Source organism: Aquila chrysaetos, chromosome 16 (assembly GCF_900496995.4).
Source record: "Aquila chrysaetos chrysaetos chromosome 16, bAquChr1.4, whole genome shotgun sequence".
Taxonomy (NCBI): Eukaryota; Metazoa; Chordata; class Aves; order Accipitriformes; family Accipitridae; genus Aquila; species Aquila chrysaetos.
The window spans coordinates 29,446,782-29,467,815 of NC_044019.1; the positions used below are offsets into that span (position 1 = coordinate 29,446,782).

General features: G+C 44.6%; 1 protein-coding gene across 7 annotated transcripts in view; it reads right to left on the reverse strand.

Annotated features, from left to right (window-relative positions):
• The window catches only part of PLCB2 (phospholipase C beta 2), a 60,883-nt gene that overhangs the window by 27,795 nt on the left and 12,054 nt on the right, over positions 1–21,034 (reverse strand). The window contains exons 1-6 of one of the 7 annotated variants that reach the window (XR_003926922.2): positions 19,849–20,323; positions 15,807–15,884; positions 13,328–13,396; positions 3,952–4,092; positions 3,126–3,205; positions 2,443–2,496 (exon numbers count right to left, since the gene is read on the reverse strand). Coding sequence is in view for 5 of the 7 variants with exons in the window: in XM_030039160.2 (XP_029895020.1) it covers positions 2,443–2,496; positions 3,126–3,205; positions 3,952–4,092; positions 13,328–13,396; positions 15,807–15,884; positions 19,849–19,932 (506 nt within the window). In the remaining 2 variants the exon portion in view is untranslated. Of the gene's footprint in view, positions 1–2,442; positions 2,497–3,125; positions 3,206–3,951; positions 4,093–6,039; positions 6,058–13,327; positions 13,397–15,806; positions 15,885–19,848; positions 20,384–20,478; positions 20,559–21,034 lie in introns of those variants that run through there. The other 6 variants (XR_003926923.2, XM_030039161.2, XM_030039160.2 and 3 more) reach the window with 6 other exon arrangements.

Here is a 21,034-nt window from a genome sequence, read left to right on the forward strand (position 1 = left end):
TAAACATGAACCAGAGAAAAAAATACAGTGTTTCTCCAAAGGAGTAACTGATGCACCAAGTCTTATACAGTGGATTTTTTGACTGCTGCCTTAATACAGAAGTTCTGTGTTTCTCCTATGGACTCTGTGAGAGCCCTGTCACTGAACTGCATCAGCTTACTCTCCAAACCCCTCTTCACTGTCCTCCCCCTGCCGCTCTTGTAGGTGCCCCCTGTGGTAGCAAGCCTCGTGCCACAACTCCCCAGGACACTTCCCTCCACAAGACGCTATCCCATGTGGTAGCTGGCATTAACAAGGAATAACTTTGTAGTCTAGACAACATTCAAAAAAATCAAACAAATATTGTGCACATTTGCTGCTTTGAAAAAAGGCAAAATTTTCTGGAACCAAAGGCTTTCCATGACTTCAAGGAACAAACTCATTACACAGGCAAGAAGCCGGTATACTACATGATGGAAGCACAAAAGTCTGCTGCTGCAGAAACCAAAGCTCACCTCCAATTTAGAAAGCTGGGTACTAGTCTGCAGGGCAGAATTCACTTGGTCAAGCCTTTAGCATAAAGCAGCCTCTTTGCTGCACTATGGAATAGCAACAATAACTGAACTCTCCCTACTGTCAGAATATCCCAGTCAGCAGCAATGAGGTCTCCTCTGTGGATAAATTTAGATGTCAGCTCTATTAAGCTCCTGGCATCACAGCTGCTTACAGCCAAAAAGGGGAACAAAAAGTGCCAAGTGTGTTGACAGGTGGAAGAGTGTTCAGTGGGAGCTGCAGCAGACTTATGCAAACTCAGTGCATATTGGTTCCCAAGCTTCCCTTTGCAAGGCAAAAATTGCAGCACCCTTGTTATGATTCAAGAGGGAATTAAATGTCCAAAGAGAAAGGCAGATGCTCAGTGGAATTTTCAGAAGAATCAGATATGGAGTTTTGAAAGCCTTACATATACCTGCACCTGGAAATACTGAATATTTTTATAAATCTGGCTCTTAATTTGGACTATTTAATGGTCTAATGCTTTATACAGTAAAGCATTTTTACCACACTGGAAGACAGACAGATGAGGCCATTGAAGAGAGGTACAGCCTGTACCAGATATTTTCTCTAGCTTATTTCAGAAGTATAAGCTGTTTTCTCTCTGCAGTAATGCTACCTTGCTTGCATTTTAAAGATCAATTCAAAATACTCTTCCCTAGTGTGAGTTATTCATTGAAGACCTATACATTTTTAAAAGCCCTTTGATGAATACACTGGTTTCTGCCAGAATGAAATTCTGCTGGTTGGTGGTTTAGAAGACAAACAACAGAAAATGTTTATTGTAGAATAATGGTCAACCATCCAGGAGCCCATTTAGCAAGCATAGACAATCTAGAATCGTTATGCAATATAACACGCAGTAGGTAGCATATTTATTACAGGTGATTAGCGCTTGCCTCTTGTGATGCTATAACACAGCATAAACCTACAAGCAGAGTGGTTCAAGACTTCCCAGTGAATACCCACAAATGCACTATCTGCAGGTCCTTATACTTAAAAGAAAAGATAATTTATGCACCCAAAAGGGAATTCAACATGGCAGTGCAGCCTTTTGTCACTCATTCATGACTTGAATCAACATGGAGGAGCCATAGGATCAGTTATGGAGTGATTTTACTAGGGAAGACACTGAGTGGCACAAAATCAATTCTAGATTTACGCCATGCAGTGCAGGGGGGAAGTAATAGGCTGGTCTTTGCTTCAGCAAAGCAGCCTTGGCTTATTCTAATGGCAGTACTAGCCTGATGCACAAAGCCAACCGTGGGGAAAGTGAAGTGCAAGTCTCCACTGTTCCGTACTTGAACCAGCACTAACATTGGCCCAGACGTTTGCCCTCAAAGACTGCTTCCCTCTCGTGCACATCCAGAGTAAAGACTGAGGGCAGTGGATTACACCAGTGGAGAACGGTTGTAGTGGTCACACGTGAAGAAAGGAGACAAGCAAAAGCAGTGGACCCCTACTTCAGCTAGCCTGGGAGTCAAGCAAAACGTTATCCAAATACAGAACTCCTTATATGAAAGGTAAAATGAGTCCTACGCCTCAGCCACCTTTCAAATCAGGTTTGCAAAGCAATCTCTGATCAGAATTTTACTGAAGGTGCTTGGTTTTGTTGATTATTTCTTGGCAACAGCCAGGAAGTAAAATCCATGGCTGTTTAAGGCAATTTCTTGCTGTAGTTGAAGGCCACAAAAGGTCTCCCTTCCAGACCCAAATTATGTCCCAGGCCTTTCCCTGTGAGGCACCTAGGTGCAGCAGGAGTCCTTCCATGGCCTGAATCTGGAGGGAATGATCTCTACCTCTTAGGTGCAGAAAGAGCAGGCAGCTGAAGCCATTGGGCAATCATCCTCTTACAAGCTGCTCTGCCTTTAGTCTGACTGAACACACAATAAAACAAATATCCATACTCACTTCCTGACAGGAATTTTCCCCTCTGCATTAAGCTGCATCTTCAGCTTCACCAGGCTGTGAAAAAACACAAGATTATGAAAATGCACTTGTACAATCTTAGAGGTCCTATTCAGTAAGGAGAAAGAAAAAATATGCAATTGGGAAAACAATCTAGCAGTTAAATGAAATCAGACCAGTCCTACAGACCATCAGCTTAACCTCAGACAACCTGTTCCTGTTTCTTGGGAAGGACAAACCAGCAAATTATAAGAGCTTAGATATCAGAAATATTCCTCTGAAACATAAGATATAGATATGAGATAATGATATCTCCTATTATTTAGCGTTCCTCAGTGATCCCAGATTGCCAACCAAACAGTATGAGAGAGCAAAGAAAAAGAGGCAGCACTTTGTTGGGGTGAGTGCTGTGACTGCGGTGGGACACATTTGAGGCTCAGAATTTCAGTTTCTGTAATACCACGTGTGTGTTTGGCTTGAGCACTTCAGCACCAGTCAGTTGTCATGCAACATATGGCTCAACTACCAACTCCCCTACCTGTGCCTGGGGGCTCCTGAGCTGACACAGGACTTGTTTTGAAGGCTGCCAAAGGACCTAGATGCTAAGAAGCCTTTTCTTTCTAGTGCAGACAGAAAGGGCAGGACAAGAACGTTTCAGAGAACAATGTTTGTCAGAAATCACTTACATTTTCTCTAGGAAGGTGTACCGAGAAGCGTTGTATGTGAGGGGATTCCGAACAATGGCCATAATATCCTCAGCCCAGCTCTGGGAACAAACACACACAAAAGGCAGAGGCAGTTGGGCATTACGGAACTGCACACCAAGAAGTACACAGCAACAAACATGAAAAGGGCATAGAACCATCGAATGATTTGGGTTGGAAGGGACCTTTAAAGATCATCTAGTTCCAACCCCCCTGCCATGGGCAGCGACATCTTTCACTAGACCAGGTTGCTCAAAGCCCCATCCAACCTGGCTCTGAACACTTCCAGGGATGGGGCATCCGCAGCTTCTCTGGGCAACCTGTTCCTGTGCCTCACCACCCCCATAGGAAAAAACTTCTTCCTTACATCCACTCTAAGTCTGCCCTTTCTCAGTTTAATACCACTACCCCTTGTCCTATCACTACAGGCCTTGGTAAAAAGGCCTGTCACAATGCTGCTGGGCTCCAAATCCCAACAACTGTGCCCTGGACTTGGCTATATCACCTTCCTACTGCCTATATATACTAGCAGCTGAAACCTTTCCACTGAGTCTTCTCAGCTGTTTATCCATACAAAGCACATGAAGGACAAAAATTTCTTCTACTGATTCTTCTCCATGCAGGACAGAAGTTTCTAGAACTATGGAGGTACCACACCTTACTGGAACATAAACCTGCTTGTTTATAACCTTGCCAGTAAGACTGACAGGGTTCAGGTTCCCCATCTTCCCCTCTGCTTTCCTGCTCCCCACTTAATGCCCCAATCCTTAGTGTTTCCCAGTGTTTCCTAGCCCTCAGGACCCAATACCTTGCCAACATTCTCCTTGTAGGACACAAAATTATGGAAAGTGAGGTCAACCATGTCAGGGCCAGATACAATAGTCAGAGTCTTAAGCAGGAAGGTGCTGTGAGGGTAATCCAAGTTAAAAACCTCTCGGAGCTTCTGGCACTGCAAAAGAAACAGAACAGATGGGGATGAAGGGAGAATGAGGCAAACTGTACCTGAAAAAAACAGGAACCAATCCAAACATTGACCCAAATTCACGGCAAGCTTTTCAAGGGTTGCAAAACTGTTTAACAATCTTCCTTTCCTTGGCTTTCCTTATTTTTCATCTTTATTCTGGAGCCTATGTTACCTGGATCCTCCATGGAACAAAACATTGCGACTAACATCACTGCACAAACATGCTGGTTTGGTCTGAAAAAGTAAAAGTTGGAGACTGCTTTTAAAGAAACTCGTTCTGAAACTTCAGCCTGAACTTGCAGACAAGCAGAGGAGTATTTGGCCTGCTCATACCAGAGGTGCATAACCAGGTTATTGCAGACAGCCATTTGTGAAAACACACACTAAGAAGGTCTTTTAGATTAGCGTGATACCTCCCTCCACCACAAGAAAGATGTTGTTTTGGACCCAGAAGGTCTACCCGCTTTAGACATGGTCACTGGAGAGGTGGGCTGTTCTTCCTCCAAGTCACGTTTTCTGCTAGTTGTCAAGTTGCTAGAAGTGGTTTTTTCCATAGCAATTACAGTATCCTACAGCAATGGCTCACCAGAGATTTGTTTTGTTAAGTATAAGGCTCATCTGATTAGTCATACTCGGATTTCATCACCATATGAAAGTATTTATAGAATCCCTTTAAATTATTTAGCATTTTCTGCATTCCTACGTAAGGCATCACTAAGCCAAGGTATCCTGGAGTTGTACTGACGGCCGCTATTTATAATGAAGAGATAAAATTCCCATGTCCTAGAATAAAGCACAGCAATTCATTATCTAAAGCGCAGGATAAATACATATCAAAGCAGACAGGGAGGCTGTCAGAGCACCTGCTCCTTCAGAAACTAAGGGCAAAATTCATGATCTGGGATTGTTAGCAGAGCAGGTCAGACTCAGAAGTTTAACTGGAGCTGGAATCTGAGCTCTTGCTGTATGCACAAACCTACAGTTAGACACATGGCTGAGTTACTGCATTTCAACCAGTTAAAACATCAGTAATACCGTAACACATTACTTATCACGTTAACTTCTGCAAAAGAGGTTTTAGCTAAATGACTTTACCTTTGTGTTTGCTATAAACTTAGAGCACACACAAAGTCAGTCACTGCAGTTCAGCTTATGTTTAGTGACTTGTTAAGCTGCTACCAACTGGACAATGTCTGAATCCTTGCAAGTTGAAGAAAGCGAATTCCCTGATCTCAGACTTCCATGGACCTCAATTTATCCCAAACGAACTAAAAACCCCTATATGCAACCATCTGTCTGCATCACATTGTGATTCAAATGGAACCAATTCCATTTCTGCCACAGAATTTTCTCTTTACATTTGGACTGTAATAGCAGAAACTCCAAAACAGCTCAGCTTCAGGCGTTCTTAAGTGACTGTACCATGTCACGCACAGAGCTGCATATATATTTTATAAGGAACTCTGCAGATTTTTTTCCACTGCTTTTTTCCAAATTTCTGGACCATTTGCAATTTTTTCACATCTGTAGCAAACAGGCACCTTTAGAAAAAACAGGATGGGCTGGATTACAACTCGTGATCATCTGACTGCTGTCTCTCACTTCATAAAAGCAACTCTCCGCAGGGGTAACTCTGAAACCTGTATAATCCAAAAGCATTTAGAGGGAAAGAAGGGGGAAAACAGTCAGCCACCCAGAAGATTTGCCTATTTTCTAATAGTTCGGGAATTTCTAAAATGCCTCATTTTTGCTTTGTGAGCAATTTTCCTTCACAGAAGTGAGCAGCACCCACATACCCACACCTCCTTTCCACACTCATAGCAACTTCTTGATGGAGCTTAACTTTTCATTACAAGTGGCAAAGTGTTAGGATTTTAACTTTGAATTTAACTTCATCTTTCAAACCCACTGGCCTTTGTTCAGCTTCCTTACCTCTAGTGTTGTAAATTATATGAAGCTAAGACAATAGAGAACTTGTGGTTTATGCTGAACTCATTTCCTGTATTTGTTACAAATCGGCTCCTCCCAGCCCTTCCTTCTCTGCAAACTGGTGTTGCTTGGCTCTCCAGCAGACGTTTCTGTTCACGCTGTGTCTCCAGCAAGCTGAATGCTGCATCAGAGCTTTTGCCTTTATCTAGCTGTGCTCCACCAGACAAACCTGACACATGCCGTGTTTGGTAATGGCCTGATATCCGATCACCTTCTCAGAAGTTGCTCATGGTTAGCCTTAGCTGCTCTTTATATGCCATGCCCTTTTATCAGCATTAACTTACGACACCTCCTAACACCTTGGCGAAGTTGATAGCTTCATTTTACGAGAAGCAAACTGCAGTGGAGAGAGGAAAGGATGATCTTGTCAGGGATCTAAATTGGGTCATATTTTCCCAGCGACTGACTTCCTGCCTGGCCCTAAGCAAGTCACGGGCTTACTTTGTGCTGCCTTTTCTACGTGGGGATTATCTCCCTCACGGGATAAAAGCAGCGATGTTGGCATAACACTGAATGAAGATGGTGAGAGAAGACCAGAGACTGTGTCCAAGAGCACTGAACCTGATGCCACATCTTGGCTCTTTCACAACCTGTACACCTTGTCCTGCAGGTGGCCATAAAGGAAAAATAAGAATTGCTACATGAAAAGCAGGACAACCATATTAGCCATGCAAATCAGAGGAAGGGAAACACGCTCAGCAAATCCACTTAAAAAACCCCAAACAAACAGAAAACAACCCACCGGCAGAGTGGCTGAAATACAGATCCAGCTTGCATTTCACTTCCCACCTCCTAATTTCCCTAAAATCCTCATCTGTACAAACCAGATTCATAGCCCAGAGAAAAGCAAATTCTCATGCAAATATAATCAAAGAGCCAGGCCTAATACAAGGGACAGTCCTTTCTCTACTTGAAACGGGATACAGCCAAATGATAGCCGGGATTTGCCACAGCTGCATGCGCTCACTGCACGCGCTCACTGCACTGACAATTTTGTATCTTCACGAAACACACTACACGATGCAGTGCTTATGGTATTAGAAGACACGACGTGACAACAGATCTCTTTTGGAGAAGAAAGGTCTGGTTTGGTTGCCAGAAGGGATAGGGAGCACCAAGATTATTCAAATGCTTTTGGCTCTGCAGGTAATGCTTGTGTCCTCGTTAGCAGCACTGCTCCATCATGGGGTTCAGCAACGAGACCGACTGCTGTGAAGCAGGGAGGGCTGTCCTGCCACTGTCTGCATGGCGGGGGCCAGCCTGTCTCTGTGCCAAGCATCTCAGCGAGATGAGGCAGAAAAAAAATATGCAGATGAAGCACTCTCAGCTCCCATTGCTGTCTTATCTAAAGGAACCGGAAAATGCAGCAGCACACAGATTCACATGGCACAAAATAACTCGCGGCATTCTGGAATCGAGCAGGAACAGACTGTGAGGGAGAGATGCAGACTGTGCATCCTCAGTAACTTCTGTCCCTGTGATCTAAGAGCTCACACTGTGGAAAGATGGAAGAAGCAGAAAAAGGGCTCAGCATGGCAAAGGGCCGTTATTCAGATGCGACTGTTTACTTGTTTGGCCCCTGCTCCCCTATTTATAAATCCTTTACAAGCCACAGGCTTCTACCCACTTTTCTCTTGCATGCACACATATTGGTTTGTCAGCATACGGGGTACCTGTGATCACTTTTATATGGAGGCCCGAACATCAGACTGCGTTTAGTTCCATCCTTTGCTGACGCCCATTGCTGAATCCACAGCGTAGCGCTGAGATGATGCTCAATCCCCAGAGCTGCTGCCTTCCCCCTGTGATGCAGCAGAAGAGCTGACCACCCACAAAATGTTTATAGTCCACGGCTCAGCCTCTGCTCAGCTCCGAGTGCAATGTGAGTGCTCCCTGCAGCAGTGTTCCTAAACACTACTCGCTCCTACTTTATCATCTTAAAATATGACACGTGAAATACCTCAGTATAATTCTCTCCTTTGTACAAGTTCAGTTCAGAGTCTGCATCTCTGGGTTCGATGATAACAAAATGTGCATGAAGGACAAAACTGTTTTATAGTCATGACAGTCAGAAAAAACAACTTCTGTTTTTATGAAAAATTATGCTTGTTTCAAAGCCAATGCCTGCTGAAATGTCTAAACAAAACCCAAGATGAAGCCAACAGCCTGGCCTAAAACATCATGTATTGTGGTCCTAATTATTACATTCTCTGTCAGCGTTCTAAGGTCTTGGTGCATCAGAACAAAACAAAATGGAGCAGCCATTATTGTTCCTTGTTACTCAAAGGAAAACACAGAATTGCATTGTAAATAACATCTTGATCTGCTTCGGCATGCTGCTGAACTACATTCAATAGCTTTTTATCTTGTCTCATTTATGTTCAAAGTCCCTGCTAATTCTTATCTTTATTACTCTTGAACATGCGCCAAAGTTCATTCTGCCCCATCTCTCAAAAAAGATCTCCATGGAGAAAAAACACTGCAGAACACTGAGTAGCTCTCAAAGAAAATAAAGCAAAGGGGGTGAGAAGGGGAAACATGCACATGTATAGAAGAGGTCATGGGAGGACTCGAGGGCTGTGTGCGTGCTTGTGTGCTAATACGCCAGGAGGCAAGGGCTCAGGAGGGGGGCAGGAAGAGGGAGGAAAGCCTTTCTCAGAGAGCATGGCTGTCCCTCACCTTCAGGCAGGTTCAGTTCCAGGAATAGTTTCCTTTTGGGGCAAACAGCAGTGGCTCTTCTCATTTGGAGGGGGCTCCTGTTGCTGCCAGCCCTTAGTGACTTATCCCTTTTTCAGTGCCACACTTACTCTGGTGAGCACTACAGGGTGACTATCTACTCCCTAAACACTTGCAGTGTCAGGAAGGGGGTCCCACCAGTCCCTGCCTCCCAGCTGGCAGGGACAATGCTGTGACCTGTATTGGCGAGGTAGTGCATGTGACGGCAGGTCTTTTCAGAAGCGGCTTCTGCGTGGGTGCTTTGCTGTTATTCTTCTTGCTGCACATAGAGAGGTTACAAAGAAAAACCCCAAACCTCTTACTTAGCAGCAGTGGGAAAGTGTTACTGAAAGCAGAGAACTCCCAACATCCACAGTACAAACCACCCACTAGTAGGGAGACTCATTTCACCTACATGGGTCTGAAAAGCTCTGGGCATGTTTCACCCTCATGCAGCTTGAACCACAGCCAAAAAGGGCATAGTGCCTTGCAGAGGAAAGCAATAGTGCAGATGCTCTCAATAAAGCACTTTCCTTCCTTGTAAATGCCTTCAGTCACAATTCAGTGTGAAAACCAGATCACAAGCTTTGCCTCACAGAGGCTGTGGATTTACTATGTACTATGGTATCACTGGCAAGGAAGGGGAGAGGAGGGGGAAAAGGATGTTTGATTTGTTATTGGCACTATCCAAAGCTCTTCCAACAGCTGTGATGATCTTCTTGTCTTAAGTATCATCCATTAGCTGCTTCTCCTTCACTTTTAGCGAATGAAACAAGTAACCATTTGTATTAATTTCACCAGTTACATCCCACAACCACTCCAAGCCATTATTTTGTAGCAAGGGAGAGCACCCTTTTTCATTCTTCTACCCTTCACCTGTAACGGATCTTTGTTTGCTTCATCACACCAGTTTTTCATATTTATACCTTTTTGTAATGGTGCACCTGCTGTAGCTGCCCTATGTAGAGGGTGTGGTGATTCACATGAAGAAATTTTCACTGCTTTCTGCATTCCTTTGAGCAAATTCTGTTCTCAGGAAAGCCAACTGAATACACAACTGGGGGCTTTAAGCAAGCCCTGCAGAAGCATCGTGGATAGTACAGCCATGTGTAAATAACAAATTTCAGGACAGGACAGCACATCTCTCCCACCGTTTTGGTTCAATGGACATTTCAGTGCCCACACAAGACCTCCCATCATCCCATAAGAGAAAGGTGGATAAGGAGCCAGCCTAGTGCATTTTACTATGTATTGTCATAGAAGTGCCAGAAAATCCCCTGAAACAAAAAGGGGACTTATTTTAAATGGGTCTCTGTGAAATGCAGAATTCAAAAAGCACTTGGGATTTTCACAGCAGAGGTTGTCATCAAGTACATCACTTCTGCCTGTTGAAAATACTTAATAAATCACTTAGTGCTTGACCTTTGTTTCTTTGTTTGTAAAAAAATGAGCGGTAGCCAATTCCCAGGACTGTAAAATACTGTCTCTGGCCTATTACAATGGCTAGAATACAACAGCTACAGCAGGTCAGACCACAGATCCATCCAGATGCCTGGGGAAAAGCATAAGAACAGGGCAAACACAATGATACTTCCCCGACACATTTCTGCAGCTTCCAGCAATTTATGATTCAGCAACTTCCTAAACCTGAGGCATTATCTTGCATTTAATAACCCTCAAAGGGCATTCCCTCTTGTCCTGACTTTTTAAACTCGCATATGTTTTCATGACTTGTGCAGGAAGGCATCCCACAGCGCAGCAACACGAGGTGTAAAACAGCAAGCAGCACCTCCTTCTGCTTGTGCTGAACCTGCCTTTGGAAAATTCCACTTGATGTGTAGCTCTCACACTGGAAGAAACACTGAGTAATTGCTTCATGCTCACCTTCTCCATTCAACTCCTGATTTTACAGCATTCCACAATACAACTCCACATCCCCCTTTATTCTTTTTTTGCCAGACTACAGTCCCTGCCTACTCAGATGCTCTCACTACAGTAGCCATTTCGTTCTTTTATTAATCTTGCTGCTCTTCTCTACCTTTTCCAGTTCTTGTCTCATTTGAGATGAGGACACTAGAAATGTGCAGAACTATGGGTGCATTCATGGTGTACAGTGGCAGAATTTCCTAAATCTGTACTCATAATTCCTAACATACAACTTACTTTTTTTGAGCAAATACTACTGAACACTGCATTGATATTTTACCATACCCTCATGATCTTATTTCTGAGTAGCAACAGCCAACTCAGAGCCTGTTATTACAGAAGGTTAGGATCAGGGCTTTTTTTCTGTGCGCATTGTCTGATTTTTATCTGTACTAAATTTTACCACTTATTAAATCATCCAGTCAATCAGCAATTCAAGGTCTTTCTACAAATCAGCCCTCATTTTATTACCCCAAATAACTTGGCACCATTGGCAAACTTTGTCATGTCTCTATACACCTCCTTTGCAGATCACATAAGAACACACAGTACGTCACAGGCCCAAGCACTGATCTTGCTGGGAGTCTGCTGGTACTCTCTCTCAAGAGACCTTGTTCTTATTCTCCAGCAGTAATTTTTCCATGAAAAGATGTCCTCTCTTATTCTGTTCTTTAAGAGCCTTTGCTTATGACGGGAATCACACAGGCCGCTTTCCAATTTTATTGAAAAGATTTAGAGCTAACTATGGAACACAGCCTCTGCTTGCCCCTCCTCTTTTGCTTTTTGCTACCCTGATACTGCTCATGAATTTCCTCATTCTTTTCACAAACTTCTTTGTGCTTTTTTTAAAAATCTCTTTTAAAAGGCCATTTTAGTTTTTCTCTGGATATGGAATGCAGTCATCCCAAAACCGTACTGTGAATTACTCTTAGAAAACTGGGGTTGGTCTTGTTTCCAGGGCAATTCCTTGTTTGTGAGTAGGGGCTCATTACAGAAAGATGCTGTTTGAGTAGAAATTCCTTCTGTCTAGAGGCAACTCCGACACTGCACTTGTGCCAGAATGTTTCTCCTGGTAGTCTCCAATTAGTCTTCCTTAACTAATTGCTAAAATCTAGGACATTTTTTCTCCAGCCTGCCTATTGCCACCAGAAAGACATCCAGCTATGGCCTCAATACTTACACCATCAATTTATAATCTATATCAAAGCTGAATTCATTTTGTAAACAGGTTATTCCTGAAAGTTTAACACTCTAGAAAATAGTATCTCATACCTCTTCTTTAAGTTGGCCTTTTCCTTACTGCATTCTGTCTGCAGCACAGCACCTAGCTCTACCAGCTCCAAATATTTTATTCTCTCAAATAAAAAAAAAACAAAAACAAAAACCACAAAACCAAAACCAAACCAACCAACTTGCAAGAGCTTCTTTTCAAACATTATTCCCACAAAACAAGTTGCAGACAAAGTTTTAGGCTTGCTGAAAACTCGAGTATGTTTCATTCTAGTGAATTTCCAAGAAGAAATGCAGTTTCTGAGAAGGAATGATGATTTTTAAGAATTGTGTAAGATGGGTATTGTTCTTGAGCTCTGCTGTGACTTTAGCACCCACCTCATTATGGTCTTTTGAGGAACATCAGTCTCGGGGAGCTCTGAATAGACATTTTCAGAGCAGTATTAAGAAAACAGCCATACTACTTACGCAAAGAGGCTGCTAGAGTCTCTCAGTATATATTGCAAAATCTTCCCCTTTTGCGTTAGACTGAGAATCACCTATGTTACCATATGGAGCCATTATCTTTACTCCTTTGTTTCCTTTTCACATTCTAGTTTTACCTCAATATTCTGCTTGCCTTTTCCATACATGGAAAAGTTAAAAACAAACAAAAAACAGACCTAGAAAGAAGTCCTAACAAGGACAACTTTGCTGCAGGAAGCTTAAATTATAACTGAAACCAAGAACAAAGCCATAATCATGTGCCTCCCTTAGTCTGCCACCCTGCAAGCAGACAATTTAAAATTATTTGGGGAAAAAAAAACCCACTAGTTTTTCTGAAACTACATTTTCTTCCCTTTAAAGGGAAAAAAAACCTCACCACACACTGCATTGGAATCTCACTGTAACTACAGGTTTGTAGCTGCCTTGACCCAGCCTGTGCATCTTTGCACAAGCAAGCAGCTCTGGTGACTCAATACAGAAGCATCACAAGTCTCCTGCAGGACTTCCCAGTGTAGCTAGATGCATGGCAGGGGAGAGAACATAGCTGCTGTGCACAACAGAAAACAGCTCTTTTGGAAAGCACTTGGAAGGGGAATTGCTGTTTTCCTAGCTTTCTGGCATATTCTTTCCAACAAGCTCATATACCATAGCCTGGAAGTGCCTTTCTTTTGGGTGCACAGAGGACCCCAGGAGTTCAGGGACAAGAGTAAAGATGGCTTTTCTATATTTACATAGTTGTGATGTAAGGAGACAAGGTCTTCTCCACCTTCTTGTAACAGAAAGCCAGGATAAACTGCCTCAGCTTATGCCAAAGCCCTAGGCAGCCTCGCCTTTGCCATATGAACAACCTGCAGAAATGAAGCTATGCACTCACCTTGGGGATTTTGGCATATCGCCCCACTCGGGTATCTCTGATGCTGGTTATATCCAAAACTTCCATTTCCTACAACAAAATAAGGACAAGGAAGATGAAGAAAGACAAAGGAGGAAGGAAAGAAATACATTACAGAGGCCCCCAGAAGCTGCAAAGCAGGTCTCGGCCAGCACCCTTTACTGGGGAAGAACGTTCCCACCAGGAACAACACAGGCAGGAAAATATCAGCTGCTGATAGGCAAAGCTGGCAGGCTGGCAAGTGTGGAGGCAGCGGTGGTGTGCAGCACCATCCTCTTCAGGGTGAGGCCAGAGGCTCGGTGTGGATTACCATGAGAGGGAGCATATGACATGCATACAGGTTTATACGGGGAAACTACCCCAGTTACAGTCCACGTGTTAATACAACCCAGTCTCCTGTCACTCATGTTCTCAGCCTTTTGCCTCCATGCATTCAACACTGAATAGCTGATCTGGAAGGCAGGCAAGACCACTTCTCCCGAGGGCACTCCCAGCAGACCTTCCCCTAATCTGTTCTGAAGCAATTCTCATGGAGGACCTTCCACAACCCTCGCTAGGCAGCCCACTCCACATCCTCACTACTGGCTGGTTGTCATGTTTATTTTGTTTGTTCTTTTAATATCCAACCTGAATTTCCTTCCTCTGTTACTAATTTGTCTGCTCACCACGGATCTGGAGAACAAATTATACTTGTTGCAGCAGATAATATTATTTTCCAAGATCACAATAAGGAACAATGTGGATACCATGTCTTCTGGCTGTATCCCCATGTTATTGTCAAGTGGGATGGAAATTTTACTCCTAATCCCACTCCCTTCTGAATCCCTAGTGCAAAAGCAGTACAGTTTTTCTTCCTTGCTGTTCATGACACGCAGATCTCAAGAAGAGTCAGCCAAAGATTAATAAGCCACATAAATTCAAACTATTGACCATACCACACCATGCTCTGTATCAGCCCGTCCCTTGTCCCTGGTTGCTGTGCTCATGTCAGCCTCCATGGGACCTTCACAAGCCTACCCCAGCTCACTTTGACAGCCAGCATTTGCTCACCACCCTTGCTAGCTCACACTGTCTGCATATTCCCTCAGAGAGTAGGAAAGATGCCAGAAAAGTGCTTCCCCAAGGATGTAAAACAGGCTGTTGCTCCACTGTGGCTCTCAAAATTTGTTTACAGTTTATTTTAGGAGCTAGTCAATGGCATTTTCCAGGAACATGAGACCCCCTCCAGTCTGGGTTTCCTCATGTCAGCTATGCTTCCTTACCCCTGCCCCTTTCCTAGATAATTAAATCCCTCATACCACTAACTGAGTGAAATATCTCAGTTTTGATGGGTGACAGCAGCTCCCCTTGCCCTATTTTGTGCACCTCCTTCAGTGCTACCACTTCTTCCTGCCATTTGCTGGAACCCTTACAACAAAAATTCTACCACCAGGAGCAGACCTGGAAAGGAGAATGAGAGTGATGGAGATGGCTGAAAGGAGAGCACATCTTTTAGGGAGATGTGAGAGTCCCCAGCCTCATGACACTGTTCTCAGAGGATACAGCTGTGTGGCAGTGCCTTGGCCCAGCTGGCACTGGGGCACAATCTTCTGAGAAGGCAGAGCTCACCAAAACACATCAGGTCTCTTGGCCAGGGCGTTGTGCAGGACTATTGTCTCTGTCTCTATCTACCATGCCTCTTCAGCATGTAGGTCACAAGGAGGAAGTAGAGCTGAACCACAGCTCTGCTCTGGAAAGCAGAAGTAAGCCCAGCCTTCCACCTCCAGTCAGCCAGATCTCTCCACTCCTTGTATCTACTCATCAGTGAGGAGCTGAATTCTCTTTCCTAAATTTGTTGCCTCTCACTCTCCTCCACCAGCCAGTGTGTTGTGGTTTACCTCCGGCAGTGTGCACACACCACCCTGGCCTGAGAGGAGCAAAACCCACTCTCCAGACTTGATGTAGTCTCTACATGGCTACAGTCACTACTTTTTTTTTTTTTTATTAACCCCAACAAGTCAGTTAATTACAACACAGGCTGCACATGAGGTACACGTCAGCTTAAGCTGCATACATTTAATTGCATGCATCTACCCATTTTCTTTCCAACTGCACCACTGTAGTGGTTGGGAGAATCCTTTAGCAATGCTGGGTAACAGGGATATCAATACTACTGTTCTCTGTGAAGTCCTCTGAAGCACATCTAATGAACTTTGCAGGTATAAGATGCCAGCATGGCAAGCACAAAAAGGCCACGCTCATCTCTCTGGCATGTTTGTGGCTTAATTTCCTGCTCTTTTCTAGAACTCTGAAGACAGACAAATCTGCCATTGAATAAACACAAGACTCTCGGGTCCTTTGTGGGAGGGTTTCCTGCTAAATGGAATGAGTGTGGTAGTTTGCTCCTGAGCGCAGTGTGTTTAATCTTGCACAAACTTGAACTGGCTATTTGGAGACCAAGCTGTGAAGTTTTAGCACTTACCTTATTCTGATACGTCCAGTATAAGTAAAATCCCTTTGGATCCACTCTAAGAATCACAGGAGAAGCACTTGCTGTTTCCTGACCAAAAAAACCAGAAGAAAAGAAGGCTAGCACCTTACATGACTTGGAGAACCCATCATGGGACATAAGGTTCCCAGTTCAAATATAGACCCAGTCGGGTGAATCATCCTCTGTTATTTATGGAAATGAACCAGATGATTTCAGTACATCTCCAGAGTAACAGTGTGAGGCTATGGAAGCTGATCTCTGCTGAAGCCTGAATCTCACCTAACACTATGCATTTAGCTAGAACAACTCTCTTGGAGCTTTCTATGCAATGAATTAAGAGAATAAAGTACCCACAGATGCAATTAATTGTTTCACTTGAACTGCCTTCCCTCCAAGACACCTACTGCCTTCTATGAGCTCCAGAAGTAGCCTAGCCCAAGTAAAGGTAGCATTCATCCATGACATCTACCATCTAGGTGCTCATGCTAGTTATCTGGGCTCTCTTTATAGAGAATGGGCCTAGTGAGGAAGAGTTCAAGGAGGGGTCCACCTAATAGAACAGATGAGTCTGCTTTAGGTGGTGATTCCTAAACTCCATGGGCTAGCTCTACACAGACTAAAAAGAAGCAGCTATTCAAATATCCACACTACAGGCACAAAATTAGATGAAACTATTCGGGGCTGATCCTGAACCCCATACAACAGGGAGGTCCTCTGGATCAGAGCCAAGGCATATACTGCAGAGGAGACACAGGCTGCTGTGAGATTGTGTACTTTGCCTCTGAATAATTACACTGCTTCTGCATTTTCAGTTAAAGGCAACTTCACCGACATTTTCAGGACAACATCCATTCTCATCTCACATGCAAGCCTGTGCTAAGAAATGAATTAAAGTGAGCTCTTTGGAGACAGAGACGAAGGATGCTTGGAGCCTCTGCTTGAGTCCCAGCCCAGTTGTTCATTCAGTCTAGATGACTCCTCACTGCATTTGTCCTCTGGTGCCACAGAAGATAGGATCTTAAGGCCTATCAGCCATTTCTAGGAAGGCCTCAAATTCAATTCAGGAAGCTGAAACACGCAGCTAGTGAGATGAAACCAGTAATGGAATTTGGAAGTTGTATTTGTCGCTTGGCCTTGGGTTCTTCAGTTTTTATTGAACTCATACTTCACTCCAGAGTATATCTTTATTTCCAGGGACCTCCATTTCCAGATTCAGTATTCTTCATTACAGTAAACTGCCCATGCCACAGTGCATCGTATGCACTCCTTTTACTCCCTACTCTCTCTCTCATGCCCATGTTCCCAGAGCTCTTGGTTAGCTCCCTGAACACATGGCCACAAGCCACGAATAGCAGAACAGGCACTGTAGTACTACTACTGAGTATTGTGCCATGTTTCTAGATTAACCTAATCTCCTACAAAGCAGCTTTCTCAAAAGCGAGTTGAGGCTGGCCTCCTGATCAGGGACATGGACAGCTATGGGGTGCAGGTAGACTCTCCTACAGGGTGGCTCCTGGCAACAAAGGAAATGGTGAATTCTGCAGAAGATGGTATGGCAGCCAAACTGGCTGCTGCTCACACTGTGGAGCTGAACTCTAGGGCAGAAAGCAAGCATCGTCTGGTAGAATCCTGTAATCCATAATCTTTAAGAAATAGTAGAAGCAAAAATGTTACTTTGAGGGCTAAGAGTCAGCATAGGGCCAAATCCACATGCATCTGCTCCACTTAAGAGGTCAGCTACTACATTGTGCCCTATCTGAAGTTTTGAAAGGGTTCCCAAGCTGGTTCTGGAAATAAACTCTCATCCATGTAGTAAGACTTAACCTCTTTAGTCTGCTTGGTAGCCCCAGCCTGCTGGATGCTAAACAAAGCACAGCAGAGTTGCTGCTTACCCCAAGATGTCACAACTAACTCAGTGGGACAGGTCAGAACGGTCCCTCCTGTCAGAGATCCTACTGCACTCTCCTCCGAAGAATACATTACAAATGCTGGACAAGGTGAAGGCACTATAAAAAAAGTGTGGGTTTGCTTTTCTCAAGAAACTGTTTGGTACAGTGAAGGTTCCGGTCCAGTCCCAAAACTGTACAGAGCAATGTAAGGAGCCAATCTGATCCACCTTCATTCCTTTGCCTCAGATATTGTGGAAGGAATTCAAAACTGTTACCGACAGCATGGCCAGGTCAATTCAAAGAGTGAGACAAAAAAACACAGGCCCATGACCCCTAAAGAGCAGCAATCCTGCAGCCTGGAGCTCTTGCCATCATCCTTTGCAGCCTGCTTTAACTGTGGAGTGGCAAAGCATGATGAGATGCAGAAACGTGACCAGAACAGCCCACTTGTGGAAAAGGCTTTCATTATTGTTGGAGGTTAAGTCTGTAAACTACTTAGTAATTAGAGGCCACCTTTTAGGAATGTTTACAGATCTGTAAACCTTAGGGAAAAACCCATAGAGGACTTGGAGCTCCTTAACTCCTATGGTTGCAGCAGGAAATAAACACCTGGTAGGTCTTGGAAGCCCACCTTGACTCACCTTGGGTTTCAAGGGAGCCTAACTATCCCAGGAATTCCCAATGAAGAACTTAACAGCTTCGAGTTTTTGGGAGAGTGGTGCCCAAGGACTGAGCATAGAAAGTCAGCAGCAATTTTAGACAAGTTTGCCTGCTGTTATTCTCAGAAACCAAATCCCTTTTCAAATTCAAAGAAGCCACAAGTGCATTCTGCAGGCAGTGGCCCCACTGGAAAGAAAGGGAAGGCTGCACATTCCACTGTACCCTGGTGTTATCCTGTTTATGTACAGGTAGTTGAATAACTGCCCAGTGATATTCCAACCTGTATTCCTCAGCATCCATCCTTTCTGTCAGCTGTGCAGTACATTGCTTTCTCATTTCTCAGTGCCACTGGACCACCCCTGCTTCCGCTGCACACAAGTGATCTACCTCCCCCGCACACACTGCCTTGGGACTTAAAACTCTATTCCAGCTTTACACCCACAAAAGCAAGCACTAATCCCTCCTGCATTGCTGCTGGAGGCTCCTTCTAATGGGTCTCATTTGCAATACCACATCAAATGTTTCCCTCAGATCTTGGTGAATAATCATAACCTGGCCTGCCCCCTGTTTTATCAACATTCAATAGCAGACAATTTATACTCCAGACAAAATGGATGGGCAGCTGCTGTCTTTTTGCTCAGGTATGTGGATATTGGGTAAATACTTTTGCCTTCTTAGAAAGTGAGGAGAGGGACTATTACATTCAAATTAACTTCTCTTCCGCTGTGTCACACTTTCTCCCCCTCACAATGAAAGGCAAACAAAGACTGCAAACCAGGTGTTTTGAAGATACAAGAGGACAATGAGTTGGAGAGAGAAGCAGCTTTTTGCAGCACCCTCTGGGACTCCAGCACTGTTAAAGCACAGGCCCCTTGCTGCTCGGCCACTGCGCATTTGGTAGCTCACAGACCCATAAGCCAGGCAGGCGTGGGAGGACATGGCTCACCCTCTGATCCACTCCAGCAACAGAGCCATAAGAGGAAGCAACTTGGAGCCTGATTTCCTCTCTATCTGCAAAGCATGGAGAGTCCGCTCAGCTTTGGAGTAAATCCTACCCCTCACGCTCCTCTGGACAAGTCCAAATGCAGCGTATGCCTCTTGCTCCAAGGAGACACCCAGCAGTGACCACCTTCCTGAGGGCTGGTTCACACACACAGACAGGACCCTGGGGTCCTACACCAGAGAAGCCGTGCACATAGTCCCAGCGGCACTCCATTTACTTCCATCCTCCACAATAACAAGAGATGCAGAAGCCGCACCACCAGCGCCTAACACATAGGCCCTTTGTTTTTAGCCCTCAGCTCTCCTGTTCCTCTCAGTTCACGCTCCCTATCCAGACATCACTGCTCTCAGGTACAACACACAGCGTCCCATCACCCCCACTGAATACACGCTCCCAGGCTCCCCACACACTGTGACCAAAACACAGTATCTGCCCTGCCACCATGCATACAATCTAGCAAAGCAAAAACCCCGGTACTCACATCATCCCATTTGATGAAGCGCTCACCCTTGGATAGATACTCCTTCACCTCTGGGGGCTGCAGGACAGGGTTAAGCATTGACATTCTGTCCCGCAGATGTGCTCCTCAGCCACCAGAAGCAATAGCAGCTGCACAGTTTGTTCCTCCTTGGCCCCCTCTCCTCTATCTCTGTCTCTCACATGGCAGGGCTCTCTGCCATTGCCACTGTTGGCATCAGAAAGCAAACAGCCTATTATATCCCAGCCAAATTTAGGAGGGGCAGGGGCAGGCAGGCGAGGACCGGTGAATCTGCATTGTAAATCAACAGCTCTCCAAGCAAGCACACGGAGCTCAGCCCAAGGTCACCTAGAGGAAAGCTTGCGATGGGTTGAGATGCCCGCCTGAACAGTCATGCACGCACACCGTCTCTCCAGGAGGGACCTACTCCTCGGAGTTGTACTTGTGAAGCGCTCGGTTTGTAGCACTTCCGCAACTGAACTTCCTTAAATGTTCTCTTTGACGAAGTGCAGGCATTGCCAGCCGACACTCAAACTATTTCAGCAGATGTGGTTACAGAACAGCTTGGGCTTTGGCTACAAGCAGACTGCCCCCTTCATGCAACGGGCCAAATATCACGTAAAATAAACCTACTTCTTTGCTCTGTACAGACTCCATTTCTGGGGCCACTTGCTGCACTGTCCAGCCTTTAACTTTTTTCCTTTCTCTTAGGGGTTCTTCTAAATGTCAACCTGAAAAGTGAGACAGACCAGCAGAGCAGATGGAAATTCCACAAACAGATGAAATAAAACATTCACAAGAGTCCCTAGGAACTGCAGTATTCTCCAGATTCATTTGGGTCTACTGCAGATACTGTGGGAACATAGAATGGGAGATACGTGTAAGGTGGGGATTATAATGAAGAAGCTGCAGGGAAGTGACAGAAAGCAGAACAGAAGGTTAATGGCAAACAGGGCAGAACGAGTCCATCCTCCTGACCTTGGAATGAAGGATTTGCGCATGGACAGCAGAGAAGAAAAGGAGCTCTGCTCTGGTGGCAGATGTGCACTGGCTAACCAGGAGGAGAGTGGCTTGTGAAAAGGACTGACATAGGCAAGGTTAATTTTAGTCAAAAAGGCAGAGCCCCACAACTAATTAGAAGTGGAGATAGCTGTGCTACACTTGCTATAACAGGATTCCCAGCCACACA